At 42.4% G+C, this 19,161-nt stretch overlaps 1 protein-coding gene across 7 annotated transcripts in view; it reads right to left on the bottom strand.

Moving 5' to 3' along the window:
* dlgap4a (discs, large (Drosophila) homolog-associated protein 4a) overlaps positions 1-19,161 on the bottom strand; it is a 108,084-nt gene that overhangs the window by 23,122 nt on the left and 65,801 nt on the right. For 4 of the 7 annotated variants that reach the window (XM_085782513.1, XM_085782515.1, XM_085782512.1 and 1 more), the window contains one exon: positions 294-1,586. In XM_085782513.1, coding sequence (XP_085638639.1) covers positions 294-1,517 — 1,224 coding nt within the window. In that variant the 5' untranslated portion in view covers positions 1,518-1,586. The remainder of the gene's footprint in view (positions 1-293; positions 1,587-19,161) is intronic. The other 3 variants (XM_085782514.1, XM_085782519.1, XM_085782518.1) reach the window with 1 other exon arrangement.

Consider the following 19,161-nt stretch of genomic DNA (forward strand, 5'->3'; position numbering starts at 1 on the left):
TGCACCTGTGTATGTAAGTGTGTATGTGAGTTTGTATGGTTTTTGCCGGACTGTCACATCAAATCAAATCAAATGATTCTCGGCAGGTGCAGCAATGATACTTAAAAAGAAACTGTGCCTGGGATGAGAATAAAGTGTATATAATAAAAAAGAATAAGGGTTCATCTAATCAAATTATTAGGGGAAAGCAGGGAGTGTTTTCCAGAGGATAAATAAAACCAATAGTTCAAGAGAAATTATAAAGAGAGTCATGCAAACTTACAAAGAAGATGAAGATGAAGGAGAATACTCACTGGCCCTCCTACCTGAAGGAACTGTTGTGCCAGGTCTTGGTGACATGACTTAGACTTAAGCAGCGTCCTGTTGACTGTAGCAGAGCCCTTCTGCAACACTTGCCTGGCCTGGCTGAGGGTGAGCGTGGACCAGGAGCCCCTCTTCACCAGCGTGTCGTCCCTGCTTCCCCGAGTTCTTCCGTCCTCGTCCTTGGACCCTACCTGTGTCGCCGGGCACGCCAGGAACTTGAGGTCACTGCTGCTTTTAGAGGTTTTGAGAGTATGTGCAGAAATGGTGTTGTAGCCCTGTGGGATATGTCTGGGAGGAGCCTGGCTGTCCGACACCGCTCTGCCAAGAGTCATCATGCTCAGTGGGTTGCGGTAACCTACAGCGATAGTGCCCGCTTTGGTAGTGTCAGTGTCCAGGGCGTCGTCGGAGCTCCAGAGGCCCAGTGCGTTGGGCCTAGGTCTCTGCTTTGGCCCCTCGGTTTTAGCCCTGTCTTTACTCTTGCTCCTGCGGGTCGGTCTACCACCGTCCTCGCCACCCGACATGGAGCCACTCATCCCTCCGGCGGAGCGGCCGTTCAGGCTGCCTTTGATCGCAGAGTTTTCCAGGGACTGGGACTTGGCAAATAGCTTCTGCACCGAGTGCATCAGGTGGCGAATGCGTCCCGGACTCTCGCTGCGCTGCTTCGACATGCGCCCTCTGTGAAACTGCAGAGTGCTGAAGCCGTCGCGCTGCAGGGGCAGGTGCCTCTCTAGCTGATCCAAAAGGTTGGAGGGTAACCGGTTCATTTTGGCTGCGGCTGCGGAGGATATGGTGGCCGATCCGCTGGTGATCATAGGAGCGCCGGTGAGGCTGCCCAGACCCAGGCCCATTCCCATAGACAAGGAGGAGGATAGCGTACCCGCCCTGCCGCCCTGCCCGACTCCGCCGCCGCCGCCCAGACAGGCCTGGGAGCAGTCGGCCTGGTCGGCCTGGGAGCTGAAGTGCAGACGAGGGAAGGTGCTGCTGCTGGACATCTGGCTGAAGGGCAGCAGGCAGTCGGGGGTCACGGCGGTGGGGCTGGTGGGAGGGTACTGGTGGAGATGTGGGTCCAGAGTGCCATAGTGGTTTAAGGTGGGGTTCAACAGGAAGGAGCTGTGAGGGTCTGAGGTTAAGGGGCAGAGAGGTTTCTGTGGGCACCCCGCCGGTTCACACGAGTCAGACAGGTGGCGACTGCGGTTGGCTCCTAACCCTTTCATGGTGGCTGAGGCGTCGTCCTTAGAACATGTCTCCAGTCAGTACGGGTCTACAGACCAGGAGGGCTCATCCTGCAAAGTTAAAAAAAGACAAAGAAATAATCTATTAAACATGCAAGTTTCTAATTGGTGCAGCTATTTAGTGCATGCACTCTGAATAAAACTTTTAAAAGTGTAACTAACAACACTCCTGGGTATATTTCTGTCACATTTTCGCTATTTTCTTGGAATAACCGGTTTCATCCTCGTTTAGTGGCCGACTCTCTCAGCAGTTTTCACTAAAATGAGGCCAGTGTTAGTCCCTTTACAGAGATTACAGTTAACAGTGCATAACAGTAAAATGTCATTTGCATACAATATAAAGCCTCAGAGGGGGCGCGCTGCACATCTATACTTAAAGTTAATGAAGACATTAGTGTTTCAGCCCCGTTTCTGTCAGTGTGTCCTTGGGTTTCAAGAACAGTTGTTGAGCTTTAAAAACAAACAAAAAAAAAGATGTCACCGACTCTCTCTGCTGTGTGGTGCACACAACACAAACAGCTGAGTGGTGAAGAGAGCTGCTGTCCTCCTCAGTCACTTCCCACCAGACGATGCTGAGCACAACAAACCACCAGGTGGAGCACCAGCAGCAGATGCAAACACACTCACACATAAACATGGTATGTAGATCCTCAATTGTATTTCAAAATCAAAATGTTGAAGTTCGACAATCAAATGTGTACATGCCACTATATGTTTGTGCTTTAAGTGGTTCACCGTGCAACAATTCACTGTCTCCACTGAACAAATTAGAACAACGAGGGTGAAAAGAGATAAAAGAATGAAACAAAATCACACATTAGTCTCACAGTGTTTCCAGTTTAGTGTATGAACTGAGACCAGATAGCCAGGGGCCTCCGATCTGAGAGATCACAGAGATGTACAACCCCTGAGCTGCTCTGCTGACAATGCACAGCAGAACGACGACTCTGTGACTCATACATGTAAATGAGCTTTATGTTTAAGAAGCGCTATTTGTTCCAAAGCAGGAAGTGAAACCTCATCTTTTTTTTGGTGCTTTGCCATCCTCTCAAATCTATTTAGTGTGGGATAAACTGTGATTCCTTTACTTTCTAACCATGGGGAACAATAAATCTTCTCTAATGCTGACTCAAAACAGAAAAAGTGGGGCAATGGCAAGTACTTCATAGCTGAGATTCGGTTGCATCTAGATTAGATACAAGCAGAAATAAAAGCTTAATTCAATCTGATAAAACTTCACCCAACTGTCCTGGTATTATTATAGATCTCTTTGTTGTGAGTAAGACTTGGTAAAAATAGATCGCCAGGGAGCTGACAGTGACTGACAGCTCTGATGAACGGTTAATGGCCATTTTCTTTACTGCCTCCATCGGATAAAGCTAATTAGAATATGGCCTCCTGGTCGATATGTATCACAGTTTCCAGTGCGACCACTATAATTAATCTTAACATAGTCCTTAATTTGTTTTTGTCATCAGCTGGGTGTGATATAGTATCTCTGCCATATAGAGGCAAACATCACCGTGGCCTGGCGGAGCGCCTCAGCAGCTCAGCAGCGGTCTGACAGCTGTATACAACAGAATAATGCAGAAACACAAACGCACAAAAAAGGCAAATGGAGATATTCTTAGGGCGTCTCATGTTCTTTTCTATCTCACAGGCCTTTACTCACTAAAAGCTCACTGTGAACAGACAGTGACATTGCGTCAAGGTTGTGAAAACTCATAATTCACGCAGCAGCAAATCCATGCTGCATTAAATTCACTCTAACAGATGCTGTCTGTATCACAGTGGAGTGACTCACCGATCAGTCAATGGTAAGAGCCCTCTCCCACAGCAAGCATGAAATCTTGCCCGGGAGCTGAATGTGGAATGTTAACTGCACACATTTTCATTCCTCTGTGTTGGTTTGCCACTTCTTACATCTCTCTGACCTCCCATACACTCTCTACAGTGTGAGAGCAGCCACTTATCTGAGTCAGTGTTCCTGGACTCCGGCACAGCAGTGTGCTGACAAATACACCAGCGTTTTTTTTGTTTTTTTACAACAGCGCAGCCTGCTGTAATTCATCCGCCCGGGCTGACTGTGTGGACACACATGTTAACGTCCCGTAGGCGCCACTGCTGCTGCTGCTGCTGCTGCTGACGAACTGACACACACCTACACGCCGACACACACTGACACACACACATAAAATGTGCTAACCGCCCACCCACCCACCCGTACACCGCACCAGTGAAAAACTCTGTCAAGTGTTGAGCATCGCAGGGGTAAAAGATGAGAAAGAAATAATGTTCACAGTTGGTGTGATTCTGTCACAGGTTCAGTGCATCTGTCTGTCTGTGTGACGGCGGCCAGCAGGCGCCTGCATAATTACAAGGTGAATGAATCCTTGGACTGTGTGTGATGTTCGCAAAAAAATATGTGTCTCCGTCGCTTCACACGCACCGCAGGGAAGCAATAACTGGCCGTGGGAATTATCTACTGCACCATCACTGGATGACAGGAGTGCTACGTCTCTTTCACCGGCAGCGACGACGCACTGCGTGACCTCACATGGCCTCATACACACGGAAGAGCCGTATTGGTTGCAGCAGGCAGCGGTCCACTTATGCAGCAGTTACACACGGTGATCTTACAGTTGTTTGCGTATTCCTGCCATGTAAAGGGTCATTTGGAGGGTAAAAAACTCATGCAAGCATTTAGTCAATTGGTGTGTGTGTGTGAAGGTGAACTGAGAATCACAACCACCACTAAACATTACGGATAATGAGATGTGACAGTAGCTTTTTGTAGGTGAGTCAACACGAGGAGCCAAACAGAAGGACCGAGCTCTGGCCAAGACCATGTGAGAGGCCTGGCTGTGCCTGGCATTACAAAACACATCTTACATATACATCTTGTACTGAATGTAAAATAAATGCAACAAAACGTGGGGAGAAGACTGAACAAAAAGGATGAAAATAAAACAATTATTTTCACTCCTTAGTGTACATTTGGTTTCACTAAAACAGCTTCTGCAGTGAGAGTGAACTAATAATAGTAACAGTCAGAAAACCAAAGCAATGGGTTAAAAGATGCTAAAATGTTCAGGAGAGCTCTGCATGTTATATATTATATATATAATAATAGCAGCTTAAAATGCACACATGAAGCAAATTTAAAATGGCAAGTTATAAAGTAAGTAAGAAGTACATATTAGCTACAAATAGGAAGATAATTCAGATTGCATTTTTGCATTAAGACGCCACTTAAATCATCACTTTATAGCTCCTTTTAATTCAATAACACATTAACGGTGTCAGTTCATTCATTGCAAGCCACAGCAGATATATAATAGTTCACCTCACAGGTTTTCTCTCCCATTATCGTTTCACTGTTACTCTATGAAATGAGGTATCTGGAGATAGAGAAAAGAAGTTCAGGTCAGGTTGATTCAGAGATTATTTCTGACAATGCCGGACAGAGATCTCTGTTGGATCAAACGCTTCTGTGTTAAATTCAATTTTTTTGTTTCTAGGAGCTGTCAGTAGAGTGTGTGGATTCTTTCGTCTGACTATTGACTTATGTTTGTTTTTGATGCAGCATCTATCAAAGTTTTTTTTTATTTCATGTGTGTGTCCTACACTCTATATTTGATTCAGATATTAATACAGATATAAAAACACAAAGATTGGCCACCCATTCATTGCAGGGAAGTTTTATACAATGCTGCTTTCCTTTCACATGCGCTTGTGTTGTAGAATCAAAGCCAGATGACAAACAAGAAACCAGCACAAATGTTGTTGAGGCGAGCAGAGTAATGCTCGTTGTTGGATGATGGCTGAGACTTTCCAAGCATTGTTACATAATGTTTGTTTCTACAGCTTGCTCTGGAAAAAAAAGGCCCCAGTGGGAAAAAATAGTATTTATAGTATTCTTGAGGCTTTGCATCAGATTTTCCACTGTCAAGGAGGAGATGTTGATAATTAGGGCACTTCAGGCCAAACTGATAAAAGCACCGAGGACAAGCATGACATGATGCTTGTTACTGGACAAGAGGAGTAAAATCATTTTTGGGCTCCTTTCCACTGCGATGTACTGTTATATTTCATTTGTGTCATTTGAATGCATTACAAAGTTCTACCCTGTTAAAAATAAGAGCTGAAATCAATTATACATGAGCCACAGAACATGAATCAATTACTAAATTCAGTGAGTTACATCCCTTTTCACGATCGTTGTGATTAACAAGCATGAAATTGTATTTTACTTCGTATTAAAAACATCAATTTAATGTCAAAACTTGAAAATATTAATCAAAAACGGGTGGAAAAATACAAGCACAGGAAGAAGAAAAAAATACTGGTAAATACTTACTGACTGTGGTGTTGCAAAGAAAATAAATGAGTGAGGTTCAGGTTTTTGCAGTGTCAGTATACTGTAGTGTAGTTAGACTACATTATTAGAGTTGGATCAGTTTTGCACCAGTGCTTGGGGATGCTTCACACTGAGTTCATTAAGGCAAATGAAGATAAAATAGAGGGGAACAAATTTGTGAGAAGATATGTTTTTCTGAGTCTTTTTAAAGATATTTTTTTGAGTTTCTTTCAGTAAAAAGAAAAAAGGAAAGAAAATCTATTAAAAAAAAAGAAAAAGAAAACCCATGAATACATTTTGCGATCATTTTTTTTTATAGGTTTATTTAACAAATGGGGATGGACCTCGGCACATAAACGTGCTTTGACAAAACAATCATCCTCACAGGGCCGGTGAAATTGCAGCTACTTTGTCAAAACCGCCATCATTGGCCCATTGGGAGGTGATGTCACGCAGCCCAGTGCTGACATACAGCCCCTGTTAGATCTACACGAGGCCTGCTAACAAGCAGAACCCAGAGTTGCTGGGCTGTGTCCCACAGAGCCACCAAGCAGGCCTGTAATAAATGTCTCCTCTGGCTGTGCACTTCCCCTCCAGCCTGCGGTGAAGAGCAGAGAGGGAGGGGAGCAACCGTGATGAAAGAGAGAAGTATCGATCTGGGTCCCGCTCCTTGTTCTAAGGGTGAATATACAGCTGCTGGGTATTGGCTTTTGCAGTCACCTTCAATAATCACCTTTTTTTTCCCCCCTTCTTTGCTTTGCATCCACTCTCTTTCAGCTATACATGTTCAGTACATTTACACAACAGTGCATTATGATTATGGACTGCAACTGTTAACTTTGCAACTGTTCGTATTATAAAGTTCAGCATTTTTAAACCTATTCTCCTCTCCTGTGTCTGTTTTTATAAATGTGACTGTGCTGATGCAAAAATGTAAGCATTATGGAGGTCTCCCAGTACAGTACTGTACATATATACAGTATTAACACTTCAGATGAACGAGCACCAGGCGTTAACCCCACAGTCTGGTGTGAATCTACTAATAGCTTGTTGCAAAGTTATGTCATCAGTGCTTCCTGTGGATAATGTAAGTGTTGTTCTTTAGTCATGCAAGTGTTATTCTCCACGGCCTGTGGAGAGCAGAAGCGATAGGATTCCTCTCAGGGGCCAATCAGCACAGCAACATGATACTGTTACAGTCTAGTTAGTTATCCACTGCAGAAAATAGCTATATGTTTTGTAGGCTATTCAGTTTTTGTTAGCATAGGATTTTAATAAAGTTTTTAATGGAAGATCACAGTGTCCAAATACTTCACTTTTTTCTCATCAGCGTTCAGTCAACATTAAAGGAGTAGTTGGGCTTTCTGCTCCTCCACACTTTATGGCGGAGAGTTAGATGAGAAGATCTAAACGAACAACAAAGATTTCTTGCCAGGAGCAGGATGGGAGATTGTCGCTTGACAAGTGCTTTGGCTATCGCTGTGTTTACAAGACAAGCGGTAATAATACACTCTCCAAGCAGTGTCGAGTCTTCGGGGCAGATTGGAGGCTACACTGAGTCGATATTGAAAAGCTTGATGAGATGGGATGGGGCTAGCTGGTTAGCACGCTAACCCCCGGGAGAGGAAGAGACGTGACAGAGACAAGAAGAGTTAACACTGTGGTGTTGCTCTGATGCTGAACTCACAATGTTTCTTCTAGACTGGTTCGTAAACGGCTGTTACTGGGTGATTCTCTGAATTCGGTGCACTTGGGTTGTCTGACTTTTGAAAAAAAACTTCCAACCCTGTAACGATGACTCAATCCCCTAACAGTGTTTTTTGTTACAGGGTTGAATGTTACGTGGTTCGGCTAAAAAGTAGCCAAAAATCCTTAGGCATGTAGCATCACATGAAATTATAGGCTAATATATTTAAACATGATTGTTAGTGTTTTCCTTGTTAAATATAATTTCTTTATAATGGAATTAAGAGGTTGAGCTTGCATGCCAATCTCACAATAAAAACAATGAAGTAAGAAAAGTGTGATGTTAACCCTTTCTTCTCTTTTTTTCACTTTCTTCTCTTTATGTTCTTCAAAAGACTTGAGTGATGTCACTTCCTCAGTGCTGAGGATGTTGAGCTGGACCATTATTTTTAAAATGGGGGAATTGGTTTGTTGTTACGGGGACCCCGTACAAATTTGGCTGTCATCTACTCCTTAACAACCCATAAATGTGTGTTTAAAATAGATTTCTATTATTTTTTGTGTTTTATATTCTTGAGACATGTGGATCCATCAATTTACGGCTTTAAAATGCAAAAAAAGTTACCGAATGCACTGAATTCAAAGAATCACCCTATAGCCTACTGCTAATACTATGTAACAACACAACAGAGAGACTTAAAAACAGCCCATTACAAGTTACAACCAGCAACAGCATCTCTGAAAGGCATTACTTCTGATTTGTTTAATAAAAACTGAGTAGCCTATATAATGTGTTACATTAATATATTGTCAATGTACAATATAGCCTATATATATTTTTTTTTTTAAATCTGTAACATCCGATACTGACCTGCATTAACTGACCCATAATAGTGAACTGTCATGTTCACTATTTGGTCTTTGAAAGGAATAAATAGAAGAGAAGTAATGTGATAACTAATAGGGACAACTTCTGATAATAGACACAGCCAGGCTAGCTGCTTCCAGTCTTTGTGCTAAGCTAAGCTACGCTATCCTAACTAACTGCTATAGTGTGTTCATATTCATCTCATGATCTTATAAAGGAGAGTGAATAAGCATTTCCCCCCCAAACTATTCCTTTAACATGAACACTCACTCCCCTCGCTTGTGTTTCTGTGTCACTGAAAAGGCCAAGTCCATAACCAGGAGGGATGAACGACGTCACATGTACAAATACGAGTTATACAACAAGGATTCTTTCTTTTTCAGCATACAATGTTTCCAAAGGGCTTTCTGATTTTTTTTTTTTCTCCAAGAATGATCCGTTTCCTGTGAGCTGGATGCTAAAGTTAATAAGATAACGCAGTGATTCTATCCTGACAGCATGGTTGTATGTAGTATGTACTGTATTTACCACACAAATCCTTTCAAACATGATTTCCACCCTCAGGGGCCACATTAGGGGAGACAAAATGTTGCCCAATCACATTAAAAGGAAGAAGCAGAGGTTGGTAAAATGTTTAGGAGAAAGAATCAACAGAACAAAACTAATATATCTGACTTGATGATTATTTCAAAACACGTAAAAAACGCGGTTCATGTTTGGAGCTTATTGTACGGTACATTTTCATTCAGTATTGACCAGATGGTACAGACATGACCTGAGGACCAGATTTGTTGATACCGTGGGACTTGGCATGTTTTGATTGTCCCGTTTTATTAGTGTGGTAAGACTATGAGAAAGACAGATAGTCAAGCAGATGGAGGATTTTATATTACAGAACAAGCTAGAGCAGATGACAACTCTCATATTTAGTGCGAGTAAGAAGTTATCAAAAAAAAAAAGCCTGCTTATCTCTGCGGCTATTCAGCGACTGGCTTGTTAGTGAACTTTGTTGATGGCATGCAAGCGCGCCCTCCAAAATCTGAAAGCATCCTTTCGTTCACAATGTTGTACATGTGCGAAAATGTGAAGCCTGCTGAAATATTCAGCGCTAGGAGCATTTGGCGTTCATAGGATTCTCATCAGAGCTTTGCCCATTACAGCGATCCCAGTGCAGCGCTCTCCCTCATTCACCACTGCACGCACTGAAGTGTAATTAGAGAGAGAGGTTGCACATTTCCCTTGGGCCATTTACAATCCTCACTGTATCGCTGCTGGTTCCTTTCTGCATGTTTTCGTTTGGTAACATCTTGTGCCAGCACTTCAGCTCTGCCTGACCACAAAGATCCACTTCAGTGACTCTCCAAGATTGAATGCATGGCATGGCGCTGGGTATGGAGGGTGAATATTTATGGGTTTAATTTAAAAAAATGTGTGTGTGCAGTGGGGGGGGCGGGCTGTAATCCTAATATTGGCTCATTGGATAGCCATGCAATGACGTATGAATGCAGGGAGACATAAACCACTACCATCAGTTGCTAGTAAGATTAGACTATTAATAAGATAACAGGGAAATGGTCAAGTCAGTGCTTAAAAAGAAAAGGGATGATTTTGAAACTGTGCATCTCTGCCTTCACGAATCAGGACTGCAGCTGGAGCTGTAGGGTGTGTGTTCAGAGCTGTGAACTTCCCTCCCTGACAAAACGACTTTGACACTGTATTGGTCCCAGGCGAGACAAGACATAAAGCCCCCCAATACGGCTGCACGCATTAACCTCTGCAGTCATGTGCCGCTGTATCACGCATGCTAAACATGCACAGCCCCACAGTCTACACTGTTACAACATGATGGCACCCATACATTCAAGCACATCACCCCCCGGGGAATCATCGCGTGCTATTGGTTAGTGGCTGCCAGGGTGAATCCTCCACCAGTGCTTGTTTAAAATGCTGTCAAAGCTTTAATAGTCCCGGGGGCTCGGGCTTAGAGAGGAAACGCTTCGGTCTACTCTGGAAACAGAAAAAGGCATTACAGACGGTTCTATGCCATAGGAAGTAATACAATTGCTTTGTTTGAGCTTTGTTTGAGTTTTAAACTAATCTGCTGTCTGGCACGTTGTTCTGCACAACTGTATCTTAATAGCCCTTTGCATTTCTAACCCATTTTCAAACTATTGGGGTTAATTCTTTGCAGGCTGGATTAAATCTATCCGCCTGATTGGGAGCTGCGTGGGGTTTATCTCTTTCAGTGCGAGCTGACCCTGAGAGTGGGACTCCCTCCAACATGCTGCAGGACAGTGATCTTAAATCGACTAATCACGTGTTCATGGAGTAAAATAATGATCCTCGCTGCTTGTGTCCATGCAAGCAGACCAGAGTCCTGACGATTAATACATCAATCTGGACATGAGATTAATCTAAAAAAACAAAACAAAAAAAAAAACATATACATATACCCTTAAAATTGACATACTGTGCAATTATTGAAACATAAAGAACAACAAATTGCCTCACTGGGGGGTTTGCAGCTGGATCACCATAAACCACCGCAGCTTCAGCTACATCATGTTCCAGCTTGGGGTGTCATATTAAACGGATTTCTCAGAGATAGTCGCACGTAAATCCTATGGGAGGCAAGATCAAACCAGGCGCACAGCAGCTGTCCCGAGCCGCTCAAATTGGCCCCGGCACTAGAAACAAGATGAAATTAATATGCTGTTTTGCTCTCTGTAGTGTGAAAGGATTAGAGCATCCAACAGTATCAGGATTTAGGATTCAGTGTGTACTGCACATGACCATGCAGAGCAGTTGAACTGCAGCAGCAGCAGCAGCAGCAGCAGCAGCAGCAGCCGTGGTCAGGCAGGGTAGAGCAGATCGAGGGCTGCAGGAGGAGCACATCTGTCCATTAAGAGCCACAGTCAAAGGAGCAGAAGCTGTTGTGAAGATCACACCAAGGGCATATTAAATATGCACTGATTTTTTTTTCTAAAAAGAGCTGCAAAGTGGTCTAATTAGAGTGAACATCAAAGCTCGTATAACCAACCAGCAATGGTAGTAATAGGATCAGACGAAGCCACAGGATCACATTCACAAGTGTGATGGTAAGACAGCTGTGGACTGTCACTCCTTTATTCAGAAAATAATAACTTTTCTATTTCTAATACTGGAACACAGAAGAACTTGCCTCTGTATCATGCTTCAACCCTGATTTCTCAAACTAAAGTTGAGGTATCATCCAGCCAACAAATGATTCCTTCACTTTCTTCACTCCAACCTCCAGTCAATGCATCAAATGAAATGTTGAAGCTAAAGTGAATTATCTGCAAGTCAGCATCATCTGTGTCCGCAGGGTCAGTGGAGGACAGTGACATCTCTCTCTGCCAATATCTCTTCCTGTTCATTTGCACACGTAATGTGTTTAGTTGGGTGATATCCCATTTCAGAGGTGAGTCAGGTCGTCATGTAGCTACTGTATCATTGGCGCTACCCTGAAAAAAAAGTCTCTGAACTAGTGTGAGTTATTCAGTCATTTAGCGTCGAATAAAAGTAACAACAACAAAAGAGTAACTAAATCATCTGAGCCAGTGAGGAAGAGGATGTTTCAGATGTGGGCACTCCATGTAGGTGGTCACAGCTGCAGGATGTTCGGTGCCTTCTGGACAGATTGTATTTTTTTGCCAGATGCATGTTTGCGAAACTAATAAGAAACACTGCCAGAAAAACAAATATTTGAACAGAGTCACTGCCACTGGTGGATGAGAGAGGGCGTCTTTTTCAGCAGCACTGAGAGCTGCCTGGTGTTAGGGACCCTTAGGACTGTGAGGATTCAGCAGGGGGAGCAACTGGTCACTAGGCAAAGGGACAGGTTGGGGGCTAGAAAGATGCACAGTGACCACGGCTCAGCACTGGTCTGTCCTTATGGGCACAAACAGTGTCTGGTTTTTTTTTGGAGGATGCATTTGTCAAGTAAAGAATATTTCAACTCCATTATCGTACATGCAGGGTGGTGAAATGCAGCCCATGGCACCTGCAACAACTTCCATTTGATTTTATTTATCTGTTCTACACATGCAGCCAGGGCAACAACTTACATGTAAAGGGATAGTTCAACATTTTGTCAAATTGGCCCTGCACATTCACCATGCTATGAGATATGAGATAATAACAGAACGTTACGAGACAGAGTTGTTTTCGAGGTAAATTCATGCAAAACCGCTGATGCGTGTTCCCGTTGGGAGCAGTTTTTCAGCAATCAGTCTCTGCATTTACCTCTAAAATAACTCTGTCTGGTAAAGTTCTGTTATTATCTCATAGCGTTGGTGAATGTGCAGGTCACAACTTGTCCACAAGAGTTGTGGAGTTGTTGGATTGTGTATTTGATGAGTTTGATGAGGGAAACCAAGAAATCCCATTAGCCTCTGTAGCGTAGCTCTGAGCAGCTTGCGGCTCTGCTTCGCTGTTCTAAAAATAGCTTGCACCGACAAATAAAGGTAAAGAACCTACTGCTTTGACTATAGGGATTATGGCAACGGGCCAACTTGCCAAAAGTGTTGAACTATGAACTATCCCTTTAACGTATGGCTGACAGGGAAGTGTACACTGCTGAAATTCTGAAATAATGAACATATTGTATTTTACCTGTTCTTTATCATTGGCTAAAGGTGTGATGAAGCTCCTCCTTCCCCCTGGCAAGGAGCAGGTATCTAGCACGTTACCTCAACGGAGAAAAGCCCTGGAGCAAAACTGACAGCAGCAGCTTGACGAGGAACATTTAGACAACAAGGGACGTGAATGTGGCTCGAGAGCAGCGAGCCAAGATATGGGCACAATGTCCAGTGAAGTGTCAGACTAATTTGTCCTCGAGTGTGCTGCCATGTCGGAGCTAAGATGAGTGGCTAAGCTTACGGAGCGAGCAAAGGGAAAGTAGAACATCTGTCCCTGTGTTTGGATGCGATACTTTAAGCCGAGAGCAGCTGGAGGTTAAAACTTTATCATTCACAGCTTTGTTTTGTTTTTTTCCCCCCCTTCTACGTTTCCTCAAGTTACTGAGCTCGTGGCATTTTTAATTTCAGTGGATCGACACAGCGCGTTGGTAACAGCTGAAGAGCAAGTCTGCAAATGTAATCCAACACGTGTTACACACCAGCTTGATTCACCTTATATATATATATTATTCATATATACATGTATTCACAGCTGATCATGTGCTTACCAACACGCTGGGATCGTAGTACAGTAGAGCAGCTATGTACATATTTAACCTCCCCCATAATAAAAGGAAGAAAGAAAAAAAGACGTTTATAATTAGGTTTTAAAAATATAATAAAATAGATTAGGACTGGAATTAAGGAATTAAATGATAATTAAAATTTCATTTACAAATTGTCAGATAGGCTATCCTCCACTGCATAGATCTCACTACTTTTCCCCTTTGAACACCAAATAGGAGGTAGTATAGCCTTCTTTTAATTATAAAAGAAAAATCACATTTACAGTGTATATTCCAACTTGGTTTATGAGAAATTACATGTCAGTTAGTTTAATATGCCTAATTCTCTTTGGATAAATGAGTTAATGTAATGTAAATGTACTACTATACTGCATTACCTACAGTACAGGCCTTATGGGCTGTTACTATGGCAACAGCACTTTCCAGTATAGCGCAAAAAATAATTCAGTAATTCTGACACCTTTATAGTGTAATGAAAGAGCGTAGCCAGTGCCGACATTATAATGGTCTGGTAAGAAAATGGTGTTAGACAGGCAGAAAGCCAGCAGCAGGGACAACAGTTAGAGGTTAACGCTGATGGTTGACATCAGATGTTGTGTGACGCCGGGGCCCGTGTGCATTCATGTGAAGTGCCACGAGTAAATAATGTTGCCACTGGAGCTTTTTTTTTTTTTTTTGACACTGGAGCTGTATCGAAAAAACAGCGGAGCCTATAGAGGTTTAGGTCAGGACTGTTTTATGGGACAGGGGTCACAGAGTTATAATGAAACTGTCAATGACGTCTTTAACTCAGCCGGGAAATTGTCCTTGTTGTGCTCAGGTGATTTGATGCAGGTGATGATGTAATTTTGGATTTCGGGATTTTATTGTTTACTTTTTTGACACCTTGTTTTCTCTTTGATATGTTTGATATATATTTGTTTCTTTTTACCTTTAAAAATAATATGACAATGTTTTACAATTGCACTGTTTAAGGCAAAAGGGCCTTAGCGGTAATGTCAGAAATGCTGATTTAACTGCTTTACTTTGTCAACAAGCTTCCTATTTAAGAAAAACCACATTGCAAAGATTTGAGTTGCCATATTTTCTTAAATTAAAACAAAAAAAAAAGGTTGTCACCAGGATATCAAGACATAAAAATATTGATGTCTCTTCTCAGCTTGTGTTTTCTTTCTTTCTTTTTTTTTGTCAAAGGAGAACAAAGGGCAGTTGAATTACAGAGGTGACAGAAATGCTTAATGTATTTAACCGCAGCCAGACTCTGGAGGAGCCGAAGGGACCACAGAGCAAAGCCGAGGACAGTGTTTCTTTATCTGCAGCCAGACGGCCCAGTTCTGCAGCTTTTAACAGGAAAGCAGAGGGGAAGTGAGAGTCCGTCCCTGTGGGGCTGTTTAATGCTGTAGGACAGAGTGTTGAGCCCGGCCCGTCCCCTGGGAGCTCTTGTCTCCCCGAGCCTGCCGCTGGGCACAGACACCGAGCTGTGAGCTGTGAATAGGTGTGTTTTTTTGCCCACAGGATCACAGAAATTATTAAAAGGCAATCACAGCATCGAGTAAATTACCGTTATCGGTGAAACGCTTTGAACTCGCCGAGACATTCGGGCGAGCTGACGCCGCTAAGTGACTGAAGAAGTTTCGTTTGATCCCTGTTGAACACGTCTGAACCTGCCCATCAGTGTAACCTTTATAGGTCAGCTGAAGGTCGGCGAGTCGCTGATCGCAGCCGCTGCTATTTCTCTGTTGCAGTTTCACATTTCTCTGCAGCTGGAGGACGTAACGGGCACCCTGGTTTCCTGACGATCGGGATGTTTGTTTTTTGGATTTTGCATTTTGTTGAACATGTGGCCATGGAAGGGATTAGCTACTGACCAGAAGTCCTGGGCACAGGACCAGAGGCCTGAGAGTTCAGTGGGCCATCGCGACACACAAGCTGTTTGTCTGACTGTTATCAAGCAAAACAAACGGAAACATTTAAAAAAAAACAAAAAAAACAAAGCGATGCAAAAAGACCACAAAACCTTCCCCTGACCCACAAAATGAAACCAACTGATCAAATCAGAAAAGTGATAGAAACAGAGCCACACATGAAGGCAGCAGCAAAATATCAAGTCAAGTCAAATGAGATTCATTTAATATTGTGGAAAGTCCAGAATAATATGCTATATTATTATATTTTATAAATATATGAGTATGATATGCTGACCTTTGTCTTTTTGGATATAAAATGAGAGATGAATGTGAAATTGTGATAATTAGTGTATGCATTTTTGAGTTGTTCCTAAAATATGTGTTTTGTGACCTTTGACCACCAAAATCTAATCAGTTCACCCTTGAGGTCAGATTCTTGTGCCAAATTTGAGGAAATTCCCTTCAAGAAAAGTTCAACATTTTGGCAAATTGGCCCATTGCCATAATCCTTATACCTTTATTTGTCGGTGCAAGCTATTTTTAGAACGGCGGAGCAGAGCTGCGAGCTGCTCAGAGTTGTTTTAGAGGTAAATGCAGAGACTGCTTGCTGAAAAACTGCCCCCGATGGGAATGCGCATCAGCGGTTTTGCATGAATTTACATCTAAAACAACTCTGTCCCGTAACGTTCCGTTATTATCTCATAGTGTGGTGAATGTGCACGTCACAACTTGTCCACGAGAGCGTTTTGAAGTTGTTGGATTGTGTATTTGATGAGTTTGATGAGGGAAACCAAGAAATCCCATTAGCCTCTGTAAGCGTAGCTCTGAGCAGCTCACGGCTCTGCTCCGCCGTTCTGAAAGTAGCTTGCACCGACAATTAAAGGTAACGAATCTACTCCTAAAACTATAGGGATTATGGCAATGGGCCAATTTGCCAAAATGTTGAACTAATGGGTTTCATACGAATGGGACTAATGGAGGGAAAACACAACACAGAACACATAAGACCTTCAGCTCTGTCTTTCTCTGTAACAAAATTATTAAAAACTGTAAAACGGCCTCAAAGAGTCACTGATAACTTCTGCTGCTTGGGACCAATCCAACTTATTCAGAACAGACAGAAAACAATATCAAGTTTGTGAAGATGAAAAATATCAGTAATGCAATTCCTTACAATTCACTGAACGTCACCAAGGGACATTTTCTCCAAGTAATATTTCTCCAGGGGACAAGATTAGATTTTTTTTAAACATTCAGTCACTTAACGTACAACGATAACTACACTCAGGATCCAGAGGAAATATGGAGGTAAGGGAAAATAAAATGTGTCAGCTGAAACAGAGCACACAGTGAACAACATCACTTCATATATATGAAATTATGTAGACGCAGACACAAACAGCGGTTTGCTCCATTCATATAAGTCTAATCTGTGTATAATGTCATTCTTTACGACTCCATGACTGACGCTGATATCAAACTCTCTCATCATTGTGCGAGCACAGAATAGAGTCTTAACATTCATCTCCGAAGAGTATTACTGATTCTCACATTGTCGGCGCCGTAAACTGCCATGGGATTGTGTGGTCGAGTCACAATACTCGTGACAACAATGAAAAACGCTTGGCATCGCTCCGTGCTCCAAGCATCGTATCATCACAAAGCAATTCCACCAACAAAAGCTTCAGCCTTGACAACGGCACTCTACGTCTCTCGGAGAAAAATAGAAAATTACAAAAGGTTCCAAATATGCAGAACGTTTTATTTAGCAAAGAATGACTCTAAAAACTCTCCAAATGTGCATCTAAAGCTCCTGAGAGATTTACAGTTTTATGAAGGTTATCCATCTGTGGCTACATTTGTGTGCCTTCTGTTCTTCACACAGAAACCTGGAGGATGTCGACACACCAGAACAACCAAAACTCTACCTGGACGAATCCATTGTCTTAGTTTGGTATGTGCTTATGAGTCATCATGGAGGTAACTTGAATTTCCTCCTGCTACTGTGTCTCCTCCCCTGATCATTTATTTCCCTAAAAGTAGCAATTATCAATATAATACAACATAAAGTTGGAATAATTTAGTTTTCAGTCACATTTCTCTTTGTATTTCTATTATACAGTTTAATTTTATGTTTAGAAGAGATTGAGAAGATATAAACCTCATCTATCAAGAATTAAGCACAAAATTGTCACAATCATTTCATGTGTACATGTACGTGCACACACATACTGTACACACCCACTACAATGGCTACAGTCTGCAATTTTAAGATTCATTTTTAAGATTCATTTTCAATTAATTTTAAACTCTACACTTGCACTTTAATTTATATTAACTTATTTTATGGTATGCTCTTGTGCTGTCTATGCTCCATGTTAGTTTGTGCTCATTTGGATGAATTGGAAGTGTGGCCGTTAGTTAATCGTTAATCTGTTTGTTTGTTTTTTGTGATGAGCTCCCTGACATTTGAATTTCCCTGCAGGGATGAACAAAGTTTTACTCTACCCTAGTCTCTACTCTACTCTCTCTTCAACTTTCTATACAACAGTGTAAATTAACAACTCTGCAGTTCAGCTCTTCACAGTCACTTTCAGCTCATTGTATTGGTTTTACAGCCAACAACTCCTTAAAGCAGAAGTAAGTGATATTTTTGTGTTAATATAAGTCTTAAATAGTTATATCTTCCCACAGCAATCACTTACATAGAGTGTTTGGACCGAAACACGGGTCTGTCAGTCACTCTGCTCTGCTCTGAGTCGAGGAGAAAACTTTTCTCGTATCCTACAGTTTTTATCCAATGAGGAGAGAGAACGGCATGAAGGGCTGTGTGTGCAGGGACGAGGACCAATAGATTCATGACGAGGACGGGGGCTGCTAACTCCATCGGCTGACAAGACGTTATGGTGCGTTCAAGGCAACTCGTAACTCGTGTTTTTCCGACCTGTGAAGTCGTACCAGTTCGATCTGGTACGAGTTCACGGGTCGGAAGTTACGAGTGGCCGTTATAGTGACTTTCACAGATAAAACAGGTCGGAAAAACACGAGTGGGTTGCCTGGAACGCTACAAAGTCGTAAGTCGTGACTTGAAGCTGTAATTTACGGTTTCAAAAGCCTGCCTGGAACGCAGCATTAGCCAAAACGACCGGATCGCTTACTTCTGCTTTAAAGTTAATAAAACAAACAAACAACATTTTGCAGCATTTAGCTGTTAAAGTGACTACCAGGACTTTCGGAAAGCGGTGTTCACACTATATTTCCCATGAGCCTCCGCGTGCACTGTGAATTCTTGGACCGGCGCAAGACGGACGAAAGCGAAAACATTTGCCAAGAATGTTTTTATTAATCATGAACGAAAGTCAGAGGTTCGAAGACGATCAGATACCGTCGTAGTTCCGACCATAAACGATGCCAAGTAGCGATCCGGCGGCGTTCCCATGACCCGCCAGGCAGCGTATGGGAAACCGAAAGTAGGAAATGCTGGGCGAGTCAACCACTAAATGATAATATCAAAATAACTATAAAGACAAAACGATATATTTGTCAAAAATTGACCCATAAACAAGTGTGGGTAACGT

The sequence above is a fragment of the Trachurus japonicus genome, chromosome 7 (assembly GCF_045865225.1).
Source record: "Trachurus japonicus isolate A0001 chromosome 7, Traja_1.0".
Taxonomy (NCBI): domain Eukaryota; kingdom Metazoa; phylum Chordata; class Actinopteri; order Carangiformes; family Carangidae; genus Trachurus; species Trachurus japonicus.